General features: G+C 36.2%; 1 protein-coding gene across 1 annotated transcript in view; it reads left to right on the top strand.

The window, feature by feature from the left end:
- Positions 1–23,692, top strand: part of SPATA6 (spermatogenesis associated 6) — a 43,282-nt gene that overhangs the window by 7,526 nt on the left and 12,064 nt on the right. The window contains 8 exon segments of the mRNA XM_035537815.2: positions 543–584; positions 1,965–2,092; positions 7,194–7,274; positions 9,663–9,941; positions 11,557–11,644; positions 12,586–12,626; positions 13,537–13,715; positions 22,619–22,718. Coding sequence (XP_035393708.1) covers positions 543–584; positions 1,965–2,092; positions 7,194–7,274; positions 9,663–9,941; positions 11,557–11,644; positions 12,586–12,626; positions 13,537–13,715; positions 22,619–22,718 — 938 coding nt within the window.

The following is a 23,692-nucleotide window of genomic DNA, read 5'->3' as shown; positions in this document are numbered from 1 at the left end:
CTGTCAGGTAATGGATTCCTCTGTCGGACAACTTTTATGATTATTTTTCAATTAATATGAGCAAAAAACTTTGATTATTTTCTTTGTAAAATGATTCTTGTTATATATTTTTTTTTAAGAAAATGGCTTGTACCTACAGTAAGCAGTCTTGCCACATGTGGAGCATAATGAGACAGAACTGACCTTAAACTCCAGGAGTGTGCTCCCTAATACATGAAGTTATCCGAAAAAGTTGTAATGCTTGCATCATCTTTAAAAGCTATTTTCAAAGGACAAACTTGGCAGCAGATGGAACTTACCAAGTTCTTAGTCAAATTTAGAGTTGTCTTTTGTACTCTGCTAATGCCATTTTGTTCATCTGTAATACTTACACAAGCTGTTTATAATTTTCTCTTATTGTTGGTGTTGCAAAAATAGTGTAACAGTGTACAGAGCTATTAAGGTTAAATCAGTGAGCGTTTTTTTTCTTTTTTTTTGACAATGGAAATTACTTCTCATTTTAGTGTTTTTTTTTAACTCATGAAAAAACTTTTCCTTTCTAGTTGACACGGCAGTATTTGAACTAATACAGCTGGTTCCTCCAGGTATTGTATCAGTCTCTTCATAAATTATGCAGTTTAATAGGTGAATTTCCATGAGGACATTGCCCATTACAGCACAATCACTTTTTCCAACACACAAACAACATAGAAAGCTCTTCAACAAGTAGTCATCTGAATATAAAATGTTAATAGATCAAGAGGATCTCATTCTTGAAGGAGAGTAGTAACTGAATATTGAAATGTACCATACTCAAGCTTAGGAAAGTGATAATATTTTAAAAATGGAAAATAAACTGAAATCACCCAACACATCACGTATTAACTGCATCACAATTCACTTGCGAAGTGGCTGTCTGTGAAATTTCAGAGTGCATAATCTTGTTCTCAGAATGACACTTTTTTCCCTTCCATCTTAATGGTGACCACGGGGAAAACTCTTGTCCTCACTGTAAGTATTACAAGTCTCTTGAGATATGTGATGATAATAAATAGTGATTTGTCATACTTCTGTTATTGGTTTGTGTGATTATAAAAATCTATTTTAATGAAATTCAAGTATTCCCATGAATAATGTAAGTCTGCATTTTATTGGAAATAAAGTCAAGTTTGAAAGAGGACTCATTTGGAAACTGGTATTAAAAACTCTGTTACTTGTCCTCAGTAGTTTCAAAGAAACAATTGTTTTTCTCAGGTGATTCATGAGTGTATTTATTCAAGCAAATGTACAGAATGTGGATTTTTATGGGAGGGTAAAAGATCTTGTGTAAGTAATTTAATTTCAGGGGTCAGAGGTAGATGTTGTACACCCAACGGAAGCTGGCAGAATGACTGCAATAGCACAACCTAAACTTCTTTATAATATGCAGTCATGGTTTTTCCTTAAATATATATATATATATTTATATATTTATATAGTTTTTAAAGAAGAAAGTAGCAAACCAGAATGCTGAGAGAATCTTGAGGTACTGATTTTGATGTTACTTGCATTTTCATCTGACAACAATGCCAGTTTTCAATTTAAGAAGCATCAATGTTCTTTAACATGGAAAAAGTTTTTCAGAAGAGATTGGCTACCATTAATAAAACTACTAGTTTCTTCTCTGGCATGGAAACTACAGAAGGAAGAAAATCATTGAAGTATTTATTGCCATGAGAAAATGTCTGTGTATCTTAAAGAAGATTGCCTTAACAGTTCTGTATTTCTTGAAATAACAGCAAAACATACTTTCAGGCTAAGTTTCTGCACATTTCTGCTCCTGATTTAACTAAATGAGGTTATTTCCTGGAGTTATTTCCTGGCCTTGCTGATAATTTGTAAAGAACAAAATTTATCTTAGTTTGAATATGTCTTGTGTGTGATGTCTGAACTACTATATTATAGCATTTTCTGTTTTCCAATTAAAGTATATATTTTCTTTTTAGTAGGAGAAATTCTAGCCACTTATGAAGAAAATACAAGAGATTTCCTGTTCCCTGACCCTAAGCTTACCCGTCGGCACCATGGTTTAGATCGTGAGATTTTAATGAAGAGGTCCTCTTCTTTACAGTGAGTGAATATCTGTGGATTGTATTTATGGTACAGTGTGTTTCACTGGAGAAACACGTTGAACTACTTCAAATGAAAAGCGATTTCTTCTGACAGATTTTGCCAGTTCAGGTGTTGAATGTACAAATCCACAGTTGCACTTCAGTGAAGGTATATACATTTTTTTGAAATGCTTCAAAAAGCGTTTAATGTGGAAAAGTTAGTTTCCAGTTGGTTTGCAGTGTGGTACAGTGACATGTCTCTATTTCAGTTTAATCCACGGTGCAGTTGGTAGTTGAAGGGATGCAAGAGGAGAAGAGGGAGACCTTGTATCAACTTCATGGTTCTCGATGGATAAACCATGTAACCCTCGTTTCTTTTTAGCATTTTGTTTCAGACCATTTTTTGTAGGGTTTAGGATAATGCCAGCCTCTACAAATTTATATAGTGCTATGCCATCTGATCTGTGGGCCTCCCCAAGGTCCAAAATCACCACTAAAATAGTGACTGAAATTTGGCTTAGTGTTGTATGATTGTTGTTCGGTTCCAGAGCCTGTTCCTCAAGGTCTATCCATAACTGTTTAATCTACAGTTTTACAAAAGCTATCATAAATGACAACTAATTGGCAGAATGAGTGCAATGAATTAATGTTAAATTTTTTTGAGATATGGGCTCAAGTACATATTAAATGAAATTCCCTTTCATAGAGTTTAAGACTGTTGAACATTAGGTATCAGTGGAATACCTCAGGAAGGCACATCAAGGACGATGGAGGTGATGTAGGAGATGCCTTGGAATTTGTTTTGTATGTCTTATTTTGGTTAAGTTACACTAGTGTAGTGGCAGGACATTTGTATTGGGACTCAGTCGCCTTGTCTGTTGTGATTGGATTAAAAACACGTTGTGGGGGTGGGAGGAAGGCTGATTAAAGGTCATTGGTATCGTTTAACTGGTATAATCTTTCCCCTGCAACGGCAACCTGGAAATTGCCCTGTCACTTGCAATTAGAAGTGCTAATTTGGTGTCTAATGCTCTGCTGCATTTGAATGAATTAAGGCTATGATTTTATGATACAAAATGTGTGGTTCTACAGCAAGCTTAAGCTGTCCCTGCAAAAAAAAAAGCCATTGTTTTTAAGTCATAGTGTCTTATGAAGGTTATTGGTGGCTCAAGGGAGAGGGTGAGACCACAACAGCCTCCGTTTAGATGGGTTTTAAGTTGCCACAGCTCAGAACCCAGCCTTCAGTACTGCGTCCTTGTATCCTGCTGTTTATTCTTTCTTTTCCATTATTTCATTGTTCTTCTCTGGGTGCAACCACAATGTTCAACAGCTCAGGGAAGTAAGTGTTAAAAAATATTTATGTCAGTAAAACCACACAAAAAGGATGGCCTTAAATACAAGCTGTTTCCAGTACAGTTCTCCATATGGCCACACAAACAGTTGTTCTGGTATTGTGAGTGAGGAGAAATACCTTAAGAAGTTTTTGGTGTTGCAGCTTTACTCTCTTAAACTGAAAGCCTGTTCTGCAGAGCTACTGCAATGATCATACAGTAAATTTGAATGAACTTTAAGTCTTTACTGAAGGCGTGCTGGAGTTGTCTGTTACGTTTTCACTGTTTTTAAAATGGTCTTTTGCTATACGCAGGTCTTGGACAAGAATGTTGAAATTTGCTGTGTTAGTTACATAAGTGCTTTACACAATTCCTCTATTTTTGAATGGCATCTGTATTTTAAAAAGTTAGTGGGACATCCAAGATACCTGTTCCTGTTTTGTTTTTGCGTTGCTTATAGAACGGTTTCTTCCTGGTTTTGAGAAAGAAAACAGATAATTTGGTAATAAAATAAAAAAAAGTGGAATTGCCAAAATGGTTTTAGATTTTTTTGAAAATTTAGAATAACGAATCTCTAGAAGCAGAGCCACTAGAGAAGTTAGTGTTTTGTTTTTATTGTGTTTTTCTTTTTGTTGGATTAAGTTCTTTAATACAAAATATGCATTTTCTAATAAAAAGGTGTCATCTTTTATCAGCTGTGAGAAGATGTGGTCAGAATTATTTGGATGTGCAGCCGAATGATAACACTGTAGTAGCTTTCAGATGTTGACTGATGAAAGACAGAAATGTTCTTCCGTGTCCTCAGGAGTAGTGTAAATGAAATCCATCTCTGCCCTAAAATGAGGACTGCAGAAGCATCAGTTGCTCTGTTCCGTCTCCATCAAAGAAAATCAGAACAGTTTAAGAAAGGATTTTCACATACTGACCCCATTTTCAGGAATAATAAAGAAGCTGTGTTTGATGGAAGTGGAGGGAGGCTCTCAAAAAGTACTTGTGGCTCCTCTCCTTGGTTGCCAAATGGGATAACAGTGAGAGGATTTTTACCCCCAGAAGAAGTGCAGTCTCAAATGTCTCCATCTTCTAGTGTTCCCAAAGCTTTACTGGCAAGTATCTCCTGTCAGCACCATAGCACTGAATGTAAATGCTAAACAAAAGGCAAAGTGTTAAACAAGATCCTGAGAACCAAAATCACTCATGTTATTTCTATGCTAGTCAAGTTGTATTCTTCCGACATTAAAAACTTATTTATGGCGAGCTGAGATGTTGAGTATTTTTGACTGACAGCTGTGCTTCAGAGGCACTTTGCTTCCCAATAAATTTGTCTTTTATTTAAAAAAAAAAAATACAGGTAGCAACAGCAAGGTTACGGTTGTGGAGTTCAGATAGGCAGTGACAAGCAGTGTCTGATTAACACTGCTAATCTGCCAGTTGGAAGGAATCCCAAATTGAGAGGATCAGAACTCCTCCAGAAATCTGGCACTTGGCTGATAATGTCTCTGGCTAAATGTCTTAGGAGGCTTACAAACACAATACGCGTACAAGACATGCCTCGAGTTATCTCTCCTGGTCCAGTGCTGCCCAGCTGAGGCTTTTGCTGGCTCTTCTGTATTTCTCTGCAACCCTTGCCTTTCAGAAAATGTTTATGCCTCAACTGGTGGTGACTTCTTACAGATGTTCTTATCTCCATTCCCCACCTTCATGCAGTATTTGCTATGTTACTTAAAACATTTTCTTTTCAGTTCCACTATCCTTCATTAGCATACCAATATAAGACCTTCTATTATGTACATACATACTTCTTAAGCTACAGACTTGTCTTCACGCTCCTTACAGTTAAAAGCACTTAAGTTTGCTTTGCAACTTGATTCTCCTAAATATAAACTGCTTTTACAGTTTTCCTATGATCAAGTTAATAGTATATCCATGTCACATCTGTTTAATGACTGGTACAGGAGGACTGATAAGTCTGCTCAGGGCTGCAAGCACCACTAAGCCAGTGGCAGAGGAACACGTGTCCAAAACTTTCTAGCTGGACTTTCATTTACAGACATGTTTGGGGCTATGGAACAGCCTTTGCGTATACTGAATATCTTTCAGCAATTCCCATTTTGGGAACTGTAGAAACCTTCTGTTTTTTGTTAGCTACGTTACCTAGTTAGCATAAGTTACCTATCCATTCCTGTGTGTCTGAGTGCCATTCTGTATTTCTTCTCCACAAACCATGTCTTTGAAGAAACCACGGTTTTATGTGATTTTTAATTATAAGCATGTAACAATTCTCTATTCATTCTTGTTCTCTGTAAGAGAAAAGCAGTAGGTGCTCTGTTGTTGCTTTTTATAGAAGACTTACTAATTCTGATGTGTCCTTTTTTAAACTGTTGATAACACTTGACAATTCATTAGTAATAAAAATGAGTTGATTAAAGATGATCAGCTTTAAAATCTCTTTTAAATGCCATAACTTGACTTGATTGAATCCTGGACTCTGCTAATTGATGTGCCTGAGCTTTCTTGGCATTTTTGTCATTTTATTTCCATAATCTAACTTGAGGCTAGATCATATTCTCTTACGGGAAATCAGTGTGTGTTTAGACAGGTGGTAGGGAATAGTTTGGTTCAGCAGTAGCCTTCACACATGAAGTTCCTGCTAATTCTCAAGTGTGGGATAGGGTCACTAAAGGGCCATCCCCTTTCTTTGTTTCTCAGTAACTTCGTGAGTTCAGATGAAAAAATGCCCCTGTACACAGGTGCCTGGGGACACGCAGCAAGCTCTCTTTGTGTTGAATGAAGAGCGGGGTGGGAAGTTCTAGGGAGACTTAAATTCCCCTTTGTTTCTACAGAGCTGTGCAAGATGTGCATAGATAGATGTGCATAGATGATTCTTGCTTCTTTCTAGAACACATGGCCTTTATTTGTTATGTGTGTTTTTCAGTGTTGCTGCTTTGGGACGTAACACTTGTATGTCAAAATCTCTGCTATTTTTGCCTAGTAAATTTTGTATACATTGGCCAATTCTAGGCAAATTTAGCAGGAAGTAGGGCTCTCAAAGGTATTACGTACCTAGATATGGCTGCAGTAAAAAAAGATGAGTTGAACAGACTATTAGCCATAAAAAGGCGCAGGGGCCTGGTGGCCCATTAGTACATGTGTGCTGGTTGACCAGGAGGTCCAGTTGGATCCCACAGAATCTAAACCGTTCAAACTAGGGCTGTCTCTTGCCAGCCACGACCTTAAGAAGGGATTAAAAAGAAGTAGAACATGGGAGAAAATCCAGAGAAATCAGACTTAGCTCTGAAGGTTACAGAATAAAGGGGACTCTTAATGGTACTGTTACAAATGAATAATTGTTTGCAATGTAACCGACTAATTTTCAAAATCTTTTTACAAAAAAAGATTGCACAATTGAGACTATTTATAAATAAGTTTCCAAAGTTAGCAATAATGAAACTTCTAGAGCATGACTGGAATTTTTATTGATGCTATATAGCATGGCATGAAAAAAATCTTTAAAAGTGCTTTTGACAAAGAAATGTATTGAAATAAAAGTCAGACCTTAATTGTTGTACGAAAGCAATATAATCATCTGTAATTGAATTGTCAGAAATGCAAATGTTAGCATCTTGACATTTACCATTGCTGTTCTGTCTTTTCTAATTATCTTTATTAAAGGCTGAAATTAACAAAGGAAATGGCTGAAAATTAGGAATGGTTTGTTACATTAGGTGACATTTACTACTTTGATACCCTTTATCTTGAGTTGGAGCTTGATGTTCAATTATTGTCTCTCTTCTAGGGAATTGCACCAAAATTGAGATTTTCCACGAGCTCCCTTATTACAGAAAGTCTGTTAAGCTCAGGAAGGAGTCACATACAGGTTAGCATAATTTAATTGTTTGCAATTTAATTTCTAGATTTAATATTGATAGTGTAAGTTCCAATTTTTGCATGTGCTGTTCACTTCGAACTTTTCTCATTCTTTTGTTGTGGTTAAAGCAGTTGTCATGGGTGCTTGACAACTTGATTAAATTTTTAATCAAGTATGAGTAAAGAGTGGGTTTGGTGCATGACAGTAAATGTTGAGAGTTCCCTGAATCTGAAACAATTATCAGCTGCTATGTGCTATGATCAGCTGAAGTGTCAATCCCTGGTGCGTTTGTAGGTGGGAAGATGCCTCCTTACCATTTCTTACTGACACTTAAAATTAAGATGGGACAATGAAAGCTAGGTGAAGTCAGACAAGGTACATTATCAAAAACAAACCAATTAATTTAATTGTTTTTCATAACAATATCAGTAACAGCAATGGAAGTGAAGATTTCTATTGAAAAGGCTTCACCAATATTAATCAGGAAATGCTGCTTCTGCTAGGAGTGAAGTTAAAGGCAAAGTAGCTGAAGAGACTGGGGAAAAGAAAACGCTCTGCGTTTGTTCATTTGGTGGCACTCTTCTCTGGTCTCACTGATTTGTGTTTTTGTTGGGTTTCCTGGGACAGGCTGTCACACAAAGTCACTGTCACTAGATTATTGAGAAATTGTGCAGCATCATTAAAGTGGAATGGCTGTTAGGAAGGTATGTGTGCAAAAAGCACTAGGTGACTGACCCATTTGTGGCATTGCTAATTACTGAGAAGTTACTTCCAATTTTATCAAAAGAAATATATTGAGACACTTAAAGGATTAAAAAAATCAGTGAAAATTGGCACTGACAGAAAACTAACCTTGTTGAAGGTAAAGGGCAGCTTGATTTAAAACTAAAAAGTGTCCTTAAAAGTATTTAATGTTACAAGGGGCACATCAGATTTGCATGTGTTGCAGTGAGGATATAGAGAATAAGCCAGAAAAAGCACACTTGACTTCTGTTGAAATTAATCTCGGAGAGCTAGGTCCGTTTTTGTTTGGGCTGGTTTCATACTCTGGCTTACTACTAACTGCAGAAGTGCTGGTACGGGCATGAGAAACACAGTGGAGTGAACTGCCACTCTGATGCCAGATTCAAACTGTGTTGATACAAAACAAACACACACAACTTAATCTTCATCATTAGATGAGAAGGAAAGACACAAAGGCAACATTTGGAAGTGGATGTTTTTGCTCCTGGGTTATTCTGAACTGAGTCAGTACATGCAACATTCAGATTTAAGAGTAGTGTCAATTTCCTCAAGCTCGAAAAGGAATTTCTAACCAAAAACAAAACAAAAACTCTTGCTGCTCTCTTATTTTTGAGTTTTTATAATGTGGGATTTGGGGCAAAATTTCAGCAAAAAGCCTAATGTTAAAACATGCTGCTACGAAGTAGTCTACTAAGAGTTGCATAGTCTAGAGTTCCTTGACCTATAAAGCTTCTAGAGTAATTGGAAGTTCATTTAATGCCAAGAATTACGAAGGAATGATGATGTATTTCAAGCAAAACTTCAATATTTGACTGGGTTTCCCAGAATTTGTTCTCCAGCTTTCCCTTATTCTGCTGTATGTGAGTATTTTAAAAGCAGTATCAACTCAGAGATAAACTTTTAAGGCAATATTTGATAATGGTGTGATTTTATAAATCTTGGTTTAAAAAAAATGCATATTTCGGATGTAAACTGCCAGCTGGACAAATGAATAGCTGTTTTGCCACCCCTTTTGCAAAAGTATTCACATCATTTAAGACAATCTTTGGAAGATGGTCTTTAAAGGTTTTTGTTTTACTAAACACATCTTCTTGATTGTAACTCTTTAAAGAGCTAATAAATTCACTGTGATCCATGAAAATATAAATTGCAACGTGTAATTACGCTTGTGGATTTTTAGGCAACTCTAAATGAATATGATTTAAGTTATTAAGTGGTTGTATTTTAATGTATATATTTTAAAGGACAAGAATTTTAAAAGATATTTTAAAAATTTTAAACAGATGAAAAAATGCTTCAAAACTGTATGTCCAATGCAGGTAAAGTTTGTGTTAAATGAACTTGCTACCAAATTCAATTTGATTTTTTTTACAGTCTATATACTAACCCTGTGAGCAAGTTGATTAAGTATTAGACACTTAAACATTGCTACATGTTGGAAGTTAAGGTGGTTTTAACCTTTTTTTGATGTTAGACAAAACGGTAAATACAATGTTGCTTTTTATATTGCTGTTTGATTATAGTTTTCTGAGAGGAACTTCAGCTGACATAGCATCTATTTCTGTTAAAATTATTAGTTCCCTGTTTCTGTTATTGTCAGAGGTCTTTGTTCTGCATGCTGTCAAACTGGGTAATTTCTCTTTTTCCCTTTAGGATGATTTGAATTGGGTACATCACTCAACCCCAAATGGAAAATTGCAAACAAAGTTACCAAAGAAAATCACACTTTCACCTGAGAAAAGCAGGCACAGCATAGTGACAAAGAACTACGAGCAGCCTACAATAGCGTCTAAGTCACGTTCTCCATCTCCATACACAAAAAGACGAATGTGTGAGCTATCAGAAGAAGCCAGGCAACGACTGGCCCATTTAAACCTTGGTCCTTATGAATTCAGAAGAGAAACTGATAAACCTCCATTTGTAGTTAGACGGGTTTGTATTCTCTACAAAGTGCTTCTAGCTTAAGCTGTGATCAAATATTGTTCTTTCACTAAATACTGCTCCAAAAATTCATTCATCTCTTAGTTTAGATGAATAGTTTTTCCTCTCTTTACCAGTCTGTCACATGATGATTTAAATATAAAATTAACTAAAATAAAATTTCTTTTATCTGTGTTAGTAACAGACAAAGATCAAATTCTTTCATGAATATCTTGGTTAAATTCTCTGAGGCCCCATTTCTTTTCTTCCAGCGGACTAGACAGGATAATAGCTGTATAAATTCAACTTGGAAGTAATTGATATTAGTATTAAAAATTCCTGAATAAGATTTTAAAGAAAGATTGTCTAGTCACATTATGAACATTTACACTGCCTCTCTTTCAACTTTGTTGGCATCCTATGATCTTTGAAACACTTCCTTTGCTCAAAGCTACATCTCTAGTACTTTACTTACAGGTGATAACCACCTGCATTTAGCACCTGCATGAGAAATTTTTACTAAATGTACATGGAAAAAACATTCTGAAATTAAGTAGTTATTTAAAGAAACTGTGTTAAAGTGCTTTACTACTAGGGGTCCAGATTGCTCAGCCCTCTTGGATAATCGTATTCTACTATAAGTTGGTTCTTATCTTATTTTTTGTTAAAATTGTAACAATCCTCTATTTTTAGAATACCACCTAGAATATGTAGGGACAGAGACGGAGTTGTTCTGACTCTGTGCTGTGACATTATGATTTGTCTACAATTTTGGACACTTGTCACAGCCATTGAGTATTTAATTCAATTTGGTCCTCAAATTATTTAATTTTTCTAGTTGATGTACAGATAGTAACAGCTTGTCAAGCTCTAGAATTCTTCCCCAAGTTTTCTTCTACTTGTAGGTACCTTTTAGAAATTCAGATTAACCTTAATAAGCCATTAATCATTCATCAACCTACTGTTTCTCTCTCTCAGATATTTTTCTTTTAACTCCTGTTAATCAATTCTTCTGGTTTTTGATCTATAGGTGAAGTTCACAGTTTAATTACAGCACCTGTAAACACTGATTATTGATTTTGGTTGCTGTTATGTTTGTACAAAAAGGAAAAATCTTGTCTCTTAATGTACCATATCCTGACTGTTGTGACCTTTCTAGATTGAGAATGCTACTTTTAGGGCATCTTTACTGCTGAGATCTCTTTTGGCTTGGAGATTTTGCGTTGCATGAAGATTAAAATTAAATTATGTTAAAGTGTAACTTTTTTAATTAGGAAGAGTAGCAGTTTGAGATCTGAACTGTTTGGAATAAATATGTGATATCAAGTATTATTTAAGACATTATAGACGTTATAGATGAAGGAAAAACTATCTGCATTTTTTTCCTTTTGAACAATGTGACGTTCAGAGTGTTCTGGACCTTTCTAGGACTGTTTTTGTTTATGTGCAATTATGCTTATCATATAACATGAACAAAATATTATGAAAATATTTTAAAATAGTATTTGATTTAGAATAAATGGCTTCAGAAAGGACTACGCATGCTCTTTTGAATATAAATAATACAAAATATGTATATAGATCGAAACGTCTGATACTGTACATTTTAATAGTAGTTTTGCTCCAGGTAGAACAACCAAGTCCTGGTATTGAACTTCATGCCTGGTGTACCCTGCGAGAAAGCACAATGGGAGCCTGGTGCAAGGTAACGCATGGTCAGTATTTAGTACTATATCTCTAATTAAAGCTTTTACTTTCTCCAATAGATTAGTAGGTTTTTGGTTTTGTTTTTTTAGTCTTTTACAGTCTGTAATGGAGAAAAAACTGTTCCTACTTCCTAGGAATAGTAAGAATAGTGAATAATCCTACTGCTGCAAAAGCAAGTTTTGCATATTTCTTTACCTTGTGAAACTTGGAACGTAGTTCTACATGATAAAAAAGCAGGAGCAGAAAATACCGAAGTCCAGGCAGATGCTCTGTTCCACTTCACCTGTTTTGATTAGTTGCACAGAGAGGAGCAAATCTGCACCTCAGTCAGTAGGTGTGTTGGTCAGGCTTGGAGTATCGATTGTTTTGAAGTTCATGGGCTACGTTACTCCACAAAAGAATAATGTTTCTATTGGCAATATTTGTGAGTAGTGGGTCAATGACATGCAATTATTAATGAGCATCCAGGATACACCTCTGTATAGGCTTCGACACTCATTGATAGCAGTAACTGAGGGTTTTATAAAGGGTACAGGACAAGAAAATTAAGGAAGTATGCTAACGTTTGATTTTATTGCACGTGTCTGGCAATATGGAGATTTTAATGAGTCTCATCAGTATTTGTTTGCTTTGTCTCATTTTTATTGTGCCTCCTCAATAATTATGAATAGTTGTATAGCAAATAATTTTGAACTTATTTTACGTTTGTTCTCTGCAGTAGCACCGGGTGCAGGATTTTAAAGGCTTCACATTCCCTTTGGGGTTACACCTATCAACCTGTAGCAGCTAGATAATGTAACAGACCTATTACCATCTGGTACCATTATGTACTTACAAAGTGAGTTGGTGGTCTTTGGCTAGTGGTTAGGAGAATGAAGTCTACCTCACTGCTAGTATCTGGATGGTTGAATGATCATTTTCTGGGATACATCTTTTTTTCTTTCTCCAGATCCTTCTCTTCTCGGCAGCTACAAACCCAAGAGAGCCAAAGTGAGTACTCTGAGATGCTATTGTTTACAAACTGTTTTTCTGGGGAAGCCCTGAGTGAGGAGGATTGTCCTATGTGTAGGTATTTTTGAAACTTTATTTACTGTACTATCAAACACAAGACGAAGGACATTTAAAATCTGGTATAACTCAGTTTAGCTCTGCTGGTGGATTATTTACAAATAGAAATGTGAAACTTAAAGCTCTGTAAGATATCCATGCCTATAGGTACCAGACTTAGTTTTCCTTGCTGTTAAGGCTTGTGACAAGACTGTAGAAGAGACTTTAAAGGCAGTTTACAGTTCCCTTCATGGTCATTCTGAGAGGAAACTTTTTCAGAAGAGTGTGCAAAAGTAACACTAGTACAAACGGCAAGCCACACTTCTGTCATTTCACGTTTGTTTTTTAAGATACTAGTTGCTTTGTGTATTAAGTGGATATGAAGATAATGTCAGAGTACCTTTGTCTTTGTTGTAAAAGAGGAGCTACAAAAAGAGTACCTAGTATAGTGAAGAGTGAGTAGAAGATTAATAGGTAGGCCTGAGTTTTCCCTGGAGGAAAAAGCAGTCATGAGAAAAATAATATTTCTAAGAACAAGGGGTCACAGACTGAGGAGAGGTCTGAGGTTTGCGTGGTTTAAACTCCCAGACATCACTGACTCTGGTCCTGGGAGAGGTGAGCCTTCAAACTGTGCAGTCAGAAAAAGGTGATAAAAGGCCTGTTACACTGGACTTTGCCATAATATGGTGTGTGAAATGGGGATCCATGCTATTCCCAGCAGGTAGATATTCCTGTGTATATGGGAAGCGTGTAACGCTTTGGTTTTAAAAACAAAATTGTACATCTTGATACTCATAATAAATTTTAGCAAGGTTTGGTGTTTTTTTCATTTTTTTCCTCGTTGTTTTAACAGGCAAAATCTACTCATGGAAAAGACTGTGACAGCTCGTCTGATGTTTGTATTGAGAATGTGATCTCTGGTCCACCTAACGGACGGTCCCATTCTGCTGGTTCATTAGTGCATTCAGCACCTTCAGCATTTCGGAAGCATTCTCCAAGTTCAGTGCTAAATCGATCTTCTCTAAGGGAAAGGTAATGACTTGTTTTTGTTTGTGAAATTCTGGAATCATTAACAAGAGCAGATGATAACAGTACTTGCATGACTGTAGGTTTTATGTTTGGAGGATACAGGCTAAAGAGACAGGAAATCTTTCCCCATCAACTGTCTTGTTGTTTGACTTTTCCTCAGGAGCTATGTTTGCCATCACTTCTCTACTTAATGAATACAATACGAATAATGTGGCAATGAAAAGGATCTTTGACATCTCTGTTGCTAACCTTCTCTGAAAAAATGAAGCCCCAGGTTTCGTGCCCCCTATGCCCATCACATCTAAAACAGAGAATATTTAAATAATTAAATAATTACTGTTTAAGGGGGGTTAGACTATCAGGAATATAAATATAGATGCATGTGAAGCAAGATGTTTTGGAGGTGTTTGGAAACCTTTTTGCCTTCTGTCTTGCTTACCCTGCTGTTTGTATGTATATATTTGTGGCTGTTCTGTAGTCAGATGTGTGACCAGTTTTAGTAACATGCTTGGACTAGCTTTAATCTAGTCAGTGTATTATTTTCTAATCTTGCTGTTTTATTGACATCCCAATATTTTTGTTCTGTTTTCTTTTAAGCTGAAGTATAGGCCTCTGTAGCAATTCCATGTATATTAATTTGTATATATTTATTTTCCCCTTTTTAGTCCTCCACTGACAGCTTCTAATATCCCATAGTTTGCTGGATTCCAATCCCGAGGTTAATATTTTGGGCAAGTATAGCTGTTCCAGTGTCTCATGAGGGTGGGATAGAAGAAATGTGAACAAGCAACAGCTTTTTCATGCTTAAATCATCTAATCCTTCAAGGAGAGTAGTCCCTACTTCCCACTGAGTAGAATGTGACCTTGATGCATGATGTTCTACTGTACATTCAGCTTAATAAGTTACTGGGTGGCTTTCTGGTAGCAGTAAATTTGTATACAAAGCTGAGCCTGAATAACGAAGTAAATAAAATAACTTGAAGAATCTGAGGATCAAACTGATGTGCTGTCCTAAATCCTGAAGTGTTTCTCTGAGGAGAAACTACTTGGAGATGTACTTTGGCAGCTAGTTCACACTTGTTCCAGGCTCTTTCCTCCTTGTTGCTATTGGTACCTCACTTAGTCAATGTTCAAAGGGTGCATTTTGTAGCCTATGCATGACCTAATGCTTTTTTTTTTTTTCCAAAATGGAAAAATTGTCTGTTCTCTCTTTTAAAAAGAAAAATGATAGATGGCAGGGGGCATTGAATTTTTAATACTCGTAAAGATTAAGTTGGTGTTTTAACATCATCTTCTGCTTGAAAACTGGCTTGTTTGTTGTTCTGCGTAATAGTGTTTCTAGTGAACTGTTATGCAGAGATTAGGATGTGTCTGGGATTTTGAGGAGGGTTTTTCTTCTGTCGTGTTGTCTACCTCCCCTCTGTCATTGTGCATTAGTTGCCCGTGTCTGGGAAACAGATTGTAATGGTGATTTTTTTCTTTAATGTGGTATGAATCCTTTTTTTTTTTTTTTAAATTTAAATGGACTACATTTAAAGCTGACAGAGTCCTTTCTATTGATAGCAAAAAAAGTATTGTGTGCTGTGAGCTGCTGTTATATGCATAGTAACTTAGTCATCTGCCAAGTAATCTTAAAAATGTCTGAACGTTCTTGCTTTTTCTCGTTACCAGCCCCTCTCCAGAAGAGATTTGTGCTCTTGTGAAGTTGTTTTTTCTTATTATTAGAACAAATGCTCTCAGCTCTTCAAGGATGTAACATCTTTTTATGTGAGCATTTACTTTTGTCATCAAAAAAATTTCAAAATAAGGAAGTAAAGGGCATAGTCTAAAAAATTTGATCTTTGTGTCCATGCTGCTGAGATAACAATGGATTTAGTTGACTGTATACAGAGACTTGTAGCTGGAATGACAAGCAAGGATCAGAGGTCAGTGTTTGGAAATGCATGCAAATATTGCTGTTCAGATCATAGAAATACAGAGAAAATCAGTACTACTGAAACTATAGCAGTGTTAGTGTATTTGTGAGAATAGTCTTATCTCACAGTGATTTGGGGTTTATTTCTTCAATTTTGTTTTGAATTGCAAAGACAAATAGCTTAGCATATACAAGCTATTTTTTAATGCTGATGAACCCATAGTATAAAACTTGACTCCACACCCTGACCCTTTTTTCCTTTTTTTCTCCTCCGTTTTTAAAAGGAAGTGGTATGAAGTGAGTGTCTGGCATCTTGGGAGTGCTTCCCCAGAACACTGCTAAGTCCCCAGAACAGTCACTAAGTCACTGCGATACCTTTCAGTGATATAGAAATTGGGATCTTGCATAAGGTCTTGTGAACACTTATGAATCCTTTGTAGCAGTTTCCGTTCCCTTTCTGTGAGCCTGCTAGAGGGACCACAAACCACTGTTGCCTCTTCCACTAGATTTGAGCCAGAAGTAGAACTATAAACAGTTCTATTGTTGGACAAGGCAGCAAAGTTTTGAATATTTATTTTTCATATTTTATTTTTACATTTTTTGTTATTTATGTCACCTAAGGAAATCACTTACTGTGTTGCAAACTGACTCTAAACAGAATGATGCAGCTGTGCGACTACAGTTTCTATTTTGATTCTGCCTCCTCTGCAGAGCAATGATGCATGTGTGCTCTTTCGTTCCTGTCCATGATGTCTGGCCGGCTTCAGTCAAGGCAGTTAATGTTGCTTGCCCCCAAAGACTGGTTGGTTTTGCATAAATAAGTATCCTATATGGTTTGTGAAAGAGCATTAGGGCTGTGTTCTCTCAATGCTGTTGCAGGAAAGGAAAATTCAACTTCAGTCCATGTTTTCATAGTGCATGTATATCCTTACGTACTCCTAGAAGAGATGGTGTTTTTCTTTGGGACTTGCAAGCTAAGCCTTCCTTGCCGCACTGAAATCTGCAGCAAAATACAAAGCTGAAGTCATCTTTCTGTAAAGAAAAGAAACAGTGAAGTGGATTCTGTAAGCTAATGACAGAAGTCCTCTAATGGAGCTATCTCTGCGGGCACAAGAGAAATCCTATTCACAAGAGACTACGCCAATCAGAGCAGTATTTGACCATTTCTGTTATGTTGAGAGGCAAAGCTACTTATGTGTTTGGGAGCAATGGGTTCTTTTTCCTACTCTGGACATGGCAGGCTTTTGAATGTAGTTTTTATTATTGATTTGAAGAGTAATCGCTTCTAGAGTTAAGTCCATCCCAATGTCTTTTTAATGTTCTCCTGGTTGTACTGCTGAAATGTGATCTTACCTCCTATAAAATTTAACAAAAATCTAAGTTCTGTTTGAAGTAAGACAGGTTAACTGCGAATCAGATTCCCTTCCGTAACACCCCTGTATTGTTTTACTACCATCTTTTTGTATTATCTTTTTCCAAGTAGTAGGGAAATATCAGCATGAAGTTAGATATTACTAATGAAAGACTAAATTCTACATAAAGTCCTTGAAAATTCCAGTTATCAGAAGCTTTGGCTTCAAAGATCTTGAAATGTCACTCGAGGATCTTGGTTACTAGTTTCGTTGCATAGCAAAATCCAGACCACAGGTAGTTCACCTAATATTTTAGAAAGTGGAATGCATCCAAAGACAGGGTTAACTTCTGTGAGAATACATGTTTAAGTAGTAGGAAGTTCTCAGAACAAAGTGGAACAAAAAAAAATCAGCAGGCTTTTCAGAAAAAGACTTGCTCTAAGGAGAAACTACAACTAGGTTTCCTATCTTGTTTTAGCTATTTAAATCTAATTATTTTGGAACTTTTCGAATTTCATTTGGTAGTAAGGTGGTTCTTGAATCTTCTGTGTTTACCGTTCTTACCTCTTGAGGAAGTTTACTTATTTTGCCTTCTCTAAGTTGATCTCTGGAAGCAGAACTTGAAGATCGGTTACTTCGTGGCATATTCTGCAGACTGAGTAGTGCATAAGCCTCATTTTGTATTTTTGACCAGCTTCTCTACTATTTGTCATCTTCATTGGTTGATTTTGCAGCAGCAGTAGGTAAATTTGAAACTGATTGCTGTCAAAGCCTTTTGTGTATAAATGAATAAATTCAGAGAAGATAGCATAATCTGAAAGCTTCCAAAGAGTACAAGAAAGTGCCAACCAGTTCTGACATGCTAAACATTTAGTACAAGAATGACTTGAACTTTTGTTGGGGAACTACTCAGTTAGATATTGGGCCTTCCTTGAAATCTCAGAAGCTTTCTACCTCTTGGGATTCATGTTATACATGAATTTATTTATTTATTTATTTTTATTTATTTATACATGATTTATTCTGCCTTAGTTTTAAGGGCTAGATGTAAAATTTAGGGGGAGAAAAGAAAACATTTGTGAATTTTGAAACTCTTCACTGCAAATGTCTGTGGTGCTTCAAGGCCTATCAGTAAACAGGGCTCTTGAATATAAGAGAAACTATTTAGAAAGGATGAGGTATTTTTACCCTTTTTTTTTTTTTAATTTCTTACTGAAGATGAAGAGTAATTGAGCACAGACAGACTGTCAACTATTGCTTCCAAATGTTTAAGCTGTTGTTCTTTGATTTGAGGCCTTGGCTGTATGTAACTGTTTGTGCTTCATAGTAAGTATCCTGGCATTGTGGAAGCAGCGTATTTCCTCCACTTCAAATTGTGAGCATGTAAGGATTTTCATGTTGTTACATTTTCATTACAATTCACAGAACAGTATGTACCAATATAGTCTATAAAGCACTTCTGTGCTAGTATAGTTGTGTTTACACTAAGGTTTACCGCCATCAGATATTTTCAGAGAAGGCAAAACAAAAGTGCAACCTCTATCAAGTAGACCAGTAAAACTCATTAAGTGTAGCTCAGCCTTTCTATTGTGCCTCTGTTCCAGACCACTGTATACTGAGAACCATGTGTATCTTACAGATTACTACTTCGTGTCCTTTTAAGTGAAATAAATTCTTCACTTACTGTGCATGCTGTATAAACACCTACTTGATATAAAATCTATGACTTTTTTTCCATTTCAGAGTTAATTATATTTGAGTTTCCTGAAAATTTCTCATGTTCCATGCATAAGTTCTTGTAGGTTGTTTTATTTTGTGGTTGTTGGCTTTTTCTGTACTTAGCTTAAGAGTTATTTCTTTCTCTCCCTTCCCCTTGCCCCCAATTACAGTGGCGTCCTCTCCAATTGTGAAGCTGGTACTACAGTACTTCATTGATTTCTGTCCTCTGGTAGTTTGTCCTTGTATGTGGTTTTGCTCAGCGTGAAGTCTGTGTCTTTGAAGCTGATGAATTCTTCATGGAGGCCACATGCACAGAGCTGTTCACAAGGCTAGGAGGTGTGATGGTGGGGGAAGGGGTCACGATAGGCATTGCAAATATTCTGCAGCAGGCTTTTGCATTAATTCTACTGATATGAAATGTATTAGTATCTCCTGCTGAAATGTGATATTAACATTTTCACTATGTGCAAGTGAATGATTGGATTGTCTGACATTTGAAAATTCCTATTTATTACTGCTCTCAAGTATGCAAGCTGCTGTTTAACTAGCGTATGTGGCTGGATGTATCCTGTTTGTATTTCTAATGGAGTATTTCATCCTAATGGATAAAATTATATGCAAAAATAGCTTTGATCTTTAGCACAAGATCTAGACTGTGCTTGGCTGCTTTTTTTCTATCAAGGTAGATGTTGTCTGCATGACCTTAAAAAAAAAATTCTTATCTCATAAAGAAAATAAATGCTTTTAGTCACATTACAAGGGAAATGGTTCTGTTTCCTTGATCGTACTCGACACAACATCTTTGAAATTAATCTTGAGAAGTTCTCCGATTGATCTGGCTTTTTCTAGGTCACTGAGCTATATTTCCAAAGTGTTTATACAATCTATTGGAATCAATAAACAATTTAAACTGATGTAACTGCAGAATGTTTGCAAGTCTCAGGGAAAATTGGAAGTATGACAAAGAATACAGCTGTAGAAGTTTATTTCGTTTATCAGGACAAACAGTCATTGAAATGAAATGACTTTCCTTTCAACATTGCAATACAATACTGACACCTTAATCACATAAATAAATGGCTAGTCATTTTAAAAACACATTATTGGTCATTTTAGGCAAATGGAATCCCTTTATTTATAGTTTAGGAAGCTGTGCTTTAAAGCTTCTTGTATAAAACATTTCCAATGGGGGAGTTAGCATATCATAAAAAGGTTTCACTTCAGATTATGGGTGTTGCATTTCAAGGCAGGATTTTATGTTAGTGTGCATTTTGGTGGATGTAAATATTAACGTTATGACTTTAAATGTGACTAAAACTTAATAGTTATTACTAAAATTAGACAATGACAATACTAGCAAAAGTAATTAAAAATAAGCTGATACTGTTTTTAATCATACTTAAGGTTTCGGGTTTTTTTTGTAAATTAAGTTTGGGATGTGTGTGAGTGGCTAACATTTCTTACACCACAGCGCACACTAGTGGATTGATCAATAAAATCACCTGGAGAAATAAATCTAATAGTTCTTGATTTAAGTACTTAAATTTTCTTCTTGCAGACATGGTCACATATTTTCTAAATTAATACAGTAGCAAGCTTGGGTTTTCATTTTTTCAAAAGTAAATACATGTGTCTCCAAGGATATTTGTAAATTTAAGATTAATATCAATGATCTGAAATCTTACACAGGAATTTCATAAAATTTATTTCCCCACGGCAATCTATTCCAAATTCTCAGCTCCGGCAACCTGAATGTTGGAAGAACAGCAGCTGCTGTATAAATAAGAGGAAAATGCCATAAATTCTAGAGTTACAGAGTCTAGCTTTTGTTTGTTAAATGCGAAATGATTCCCTATTACTGCACCTAGAATGCAGATTTTTAAACACGCATTTCAGAATTTCCTTAGTGTTATTGTTTGTAAGGGCCAATAGGACATCTTAAGATGTTTTTTGGAGTTTTTTGATGCCTGCCTGATGTGATTTATTCTAAGTAGTGTGTTTTAGCAGGCATGCAGGGTTTGGTGGTTTCTTTGTTTTTTTTCAAAAACTGCCAGTGATACAGCACTTGCCTTGTAATGCTGTACATCAAACTGTGTTTGACTGTGTTAAGGAAATAAATGTTCCTGCCTGCTTAAGTGGTTTAGACCTCTATTTCTTTAAAGACAGTGCTTTTCTCTCTTAACAGAAATTCACAAACCACTTTCTTTTAGGAAAAATTATGTGAGATCTTTTAATGCAACAGATCGTTAGATTCTAGTATGCAAAAGAATTGAACAATATGGATTTGCCATACGTGCTGTTGGGTTTTAAATTAATTGTAAATGTTCAGGATTCTAATATGAATGTTTATCTGTGGATCATTACAGGCAAGGATTTTCACAAAGCTGGCTATAACAGCAATGTTAAATGTCATTAGAAGTATGGAAAATACATCCCCCTATAGATTATATGATTCATTCTTCCAATATTGTACCATTTATTGGCATCCTTTCTTGGAGAAAAACAGAAGCATTCAGAAATGGATGATTTGATTTAAGGAAACTCATAAATGGGCTGAAAATATTGGGGTTGTTTAGAATAGAGAGATTTCGGAAAGGTAAGCAATAATAAATGAGTCTGTGTAAGTTAATTATGTACAGGAAAATAGAAGAAGCTTGTGTGAAAGCAGAGAACTAGTCACTTTCTGGTCGCATTTTTATCCCTCTGATAACGGAAGGAATAATCCAAAAGATTTTGAGGTGATCCCAGCCCTGTCTGTATTATTCAAGTCAGCCTGGCACTTCACATTTTCTAGATCATGTTTCCGTTACTTTTCACGTTGCCAAGTAACACATTTTGGACTGAGACTTTCAATGTGTATTTGGGTTGTCCTTTTTGAAAGGAACTGCACTGTTTCTTAGTTGTATTGAGATTTCTGGAAGTTAGATGAAGGTAAACTAAGCTTTATCTGATCAGGCTGGGATTTTCAGAGAGAGGAGAGGGTCAGGGAATGTGATAAACTGGAGAGAAAAGGTCAGAAGGCAGTTCCAGTCCCACAAACCCCTCCAGAGCCCCATGTAGAATCAACGTTCAGAGTCATGATGTTTCTCTGCTGCACTGAATTTGTGAAGCCAACTATTAAAGGATGTCCCTGTTTCTTGTGCTCATAATCCACCCAGAGTACGGCCACCAGTCTTGCCGCTGGGTGTTTTTCCATTAGATCAAATTACAGAATCTGGGGCTGATCTACAGCTGGCTGCTTGGCTAGTGACCCGTATATATCTTAGCATGAGTTTTAATAAAAAACATATCATGACTTTTTATTTTCTTCGTGCAAATCAGCTTCTTGGATGTTAGGAAACATTGAAATGAAGATGCACATTCTTGATTTAGTACCCTGTTTCTGTTCACTCTGATGAAAAGTTTACTTACACAATCTCACGCTCCCTTTTCACAAAGATTGTGAATTTGCTGTTTTTGAACTCCATAGGCTTTCCTATTTGCACACATTGCGATTATCTTCCTGTTGATTTATTTCAGTGAAAAGAATTTCATGTGTGTAATACTTCCTTTAAAAAGAGAAAAATGGAGCCTGATCACTGGGAATAGAATAACTGTATAGCTTTTCTGTTCTGTAGGGACAATACAGACATTACAGAAATATTACTCAAGTTACAAAATCATCAACATTTTCTGTGTTTTGTATCTTATGCTGGAATTGCGGATGCATGTTGTTTATGCAGTGCTTCGAAATGTTTCTTTACTTGTACCCCAGAGGAGAAAAAGAATCAAATCCAGACATTGTATATGTTCCAACTAGACGGAAGTAATGCATGCTTCATAATTAAAAAAAAAAAAAAAAAAATCAGTGAAAAGCAAGTTGGAGCTTTTTCAACAAGGAAATATTTCTTTTTTGTTTGTTTTTCCTCTTCCTCTTGCAGATTTAACTCTGGTTGTCTTCCACCAGCAAATGGAGATGAGATCCATAAAAGAGTGAAAAATATTTTAAGGACACACAGTGCTAGACAGCGCCTAGTATTTGTAAGTTTGACTCAAACTAAATATTTTCTTTCCTCCAAGATGGTTGAGGAAGACAGTTGTGCTTACAGTGTTGGATCTGTTCTGATGTCTTTTGAGGCAAACGTCATTGTAGAAATGTGGATTCTGTACATAAGCTGAACTTTTTCATGCTGGTTTCAGTAGCCTCCTTATGCGGAGCCTTTGGAGACAGGTGGCCTCCTCATAGGGTATAGAGGACAATTAAATTTTCTTTTTATCTGGTTCCCCTGCTTTCAGTTTAACCAAAAAAATATGTTGGAGATCTATTAAAGAACATGAAGGGCTTAGCAAGTTGTGCAGCTGCACATCAACAGCTGCTTGTGTCCAGCTGTTGGAGACCTAATATTATGCTTCAGATGCGTGCTTTTTTTTCCCTCCTAATTATGTGGCTTTCGATGAAATCTAATGAGGCCATGCCTGGGACCAGAATATTTTGTCCTTGAGGAATTTTGAAGTGTAATTTCAGTCAGATAGCAGTTTTTGCTACTGTGATTTTGAGAAACTCAGTTGTGGCATGGTATCTCCCTGAGCAAAGTGTTGTACAAATTGAACGACAGGATTGTCTATCTGCAGAGAACTTAGGGTCTTAAGTGTGAGAGGAGGTAAAGGAAAGGTAAGGTAAAAGGATATAAGGATGAGAGTAGGTAAGATTAAGATAAGGAGCTCTGATGAAATTATTATTTTTGTCAGACAATCTACCACACTGTTGTTATTGATCGGTTCAAAGAGAGATGAGTTACTCAAAGTGGGGAAAGATATTTTTTGCTTCAGTTTCTCCTTGTAGAAAAAGGAGTGTTGACAGAAATCAGCCTTCAAAGGTTGCTGCAATTTTAAGTCGATATCGTCCCCAACTGTCCACCTTACCCCTCTGCCAGAGTTTACTACGTCTGTGGGAAGTGTGACAAAGAGTGTGAGAGCCTTGCCCACCCCACCTCAAGGTCCAATGCAGAAAAAGT

This window comes from Cygnus atratus, chromosome 8, assembly GCF_013377495.2.
Source record: "Cygnus atratus isolate AKBS03 ecotype Queensland, Australia chromosome 8, CAtr_DNAZoo_HiC_assembly, whole genome shotgun sequence".
Taxonomy (NCBI): domain Eukaryota; kingdom Metazoa; phylum Chordata; class Aves; order Anseriformes; family Anatidae; genus Cygnus; species Cygnus atratus.
This window is presented reverse-complemented; position numbering and strand designations above follow the sequence as displayed.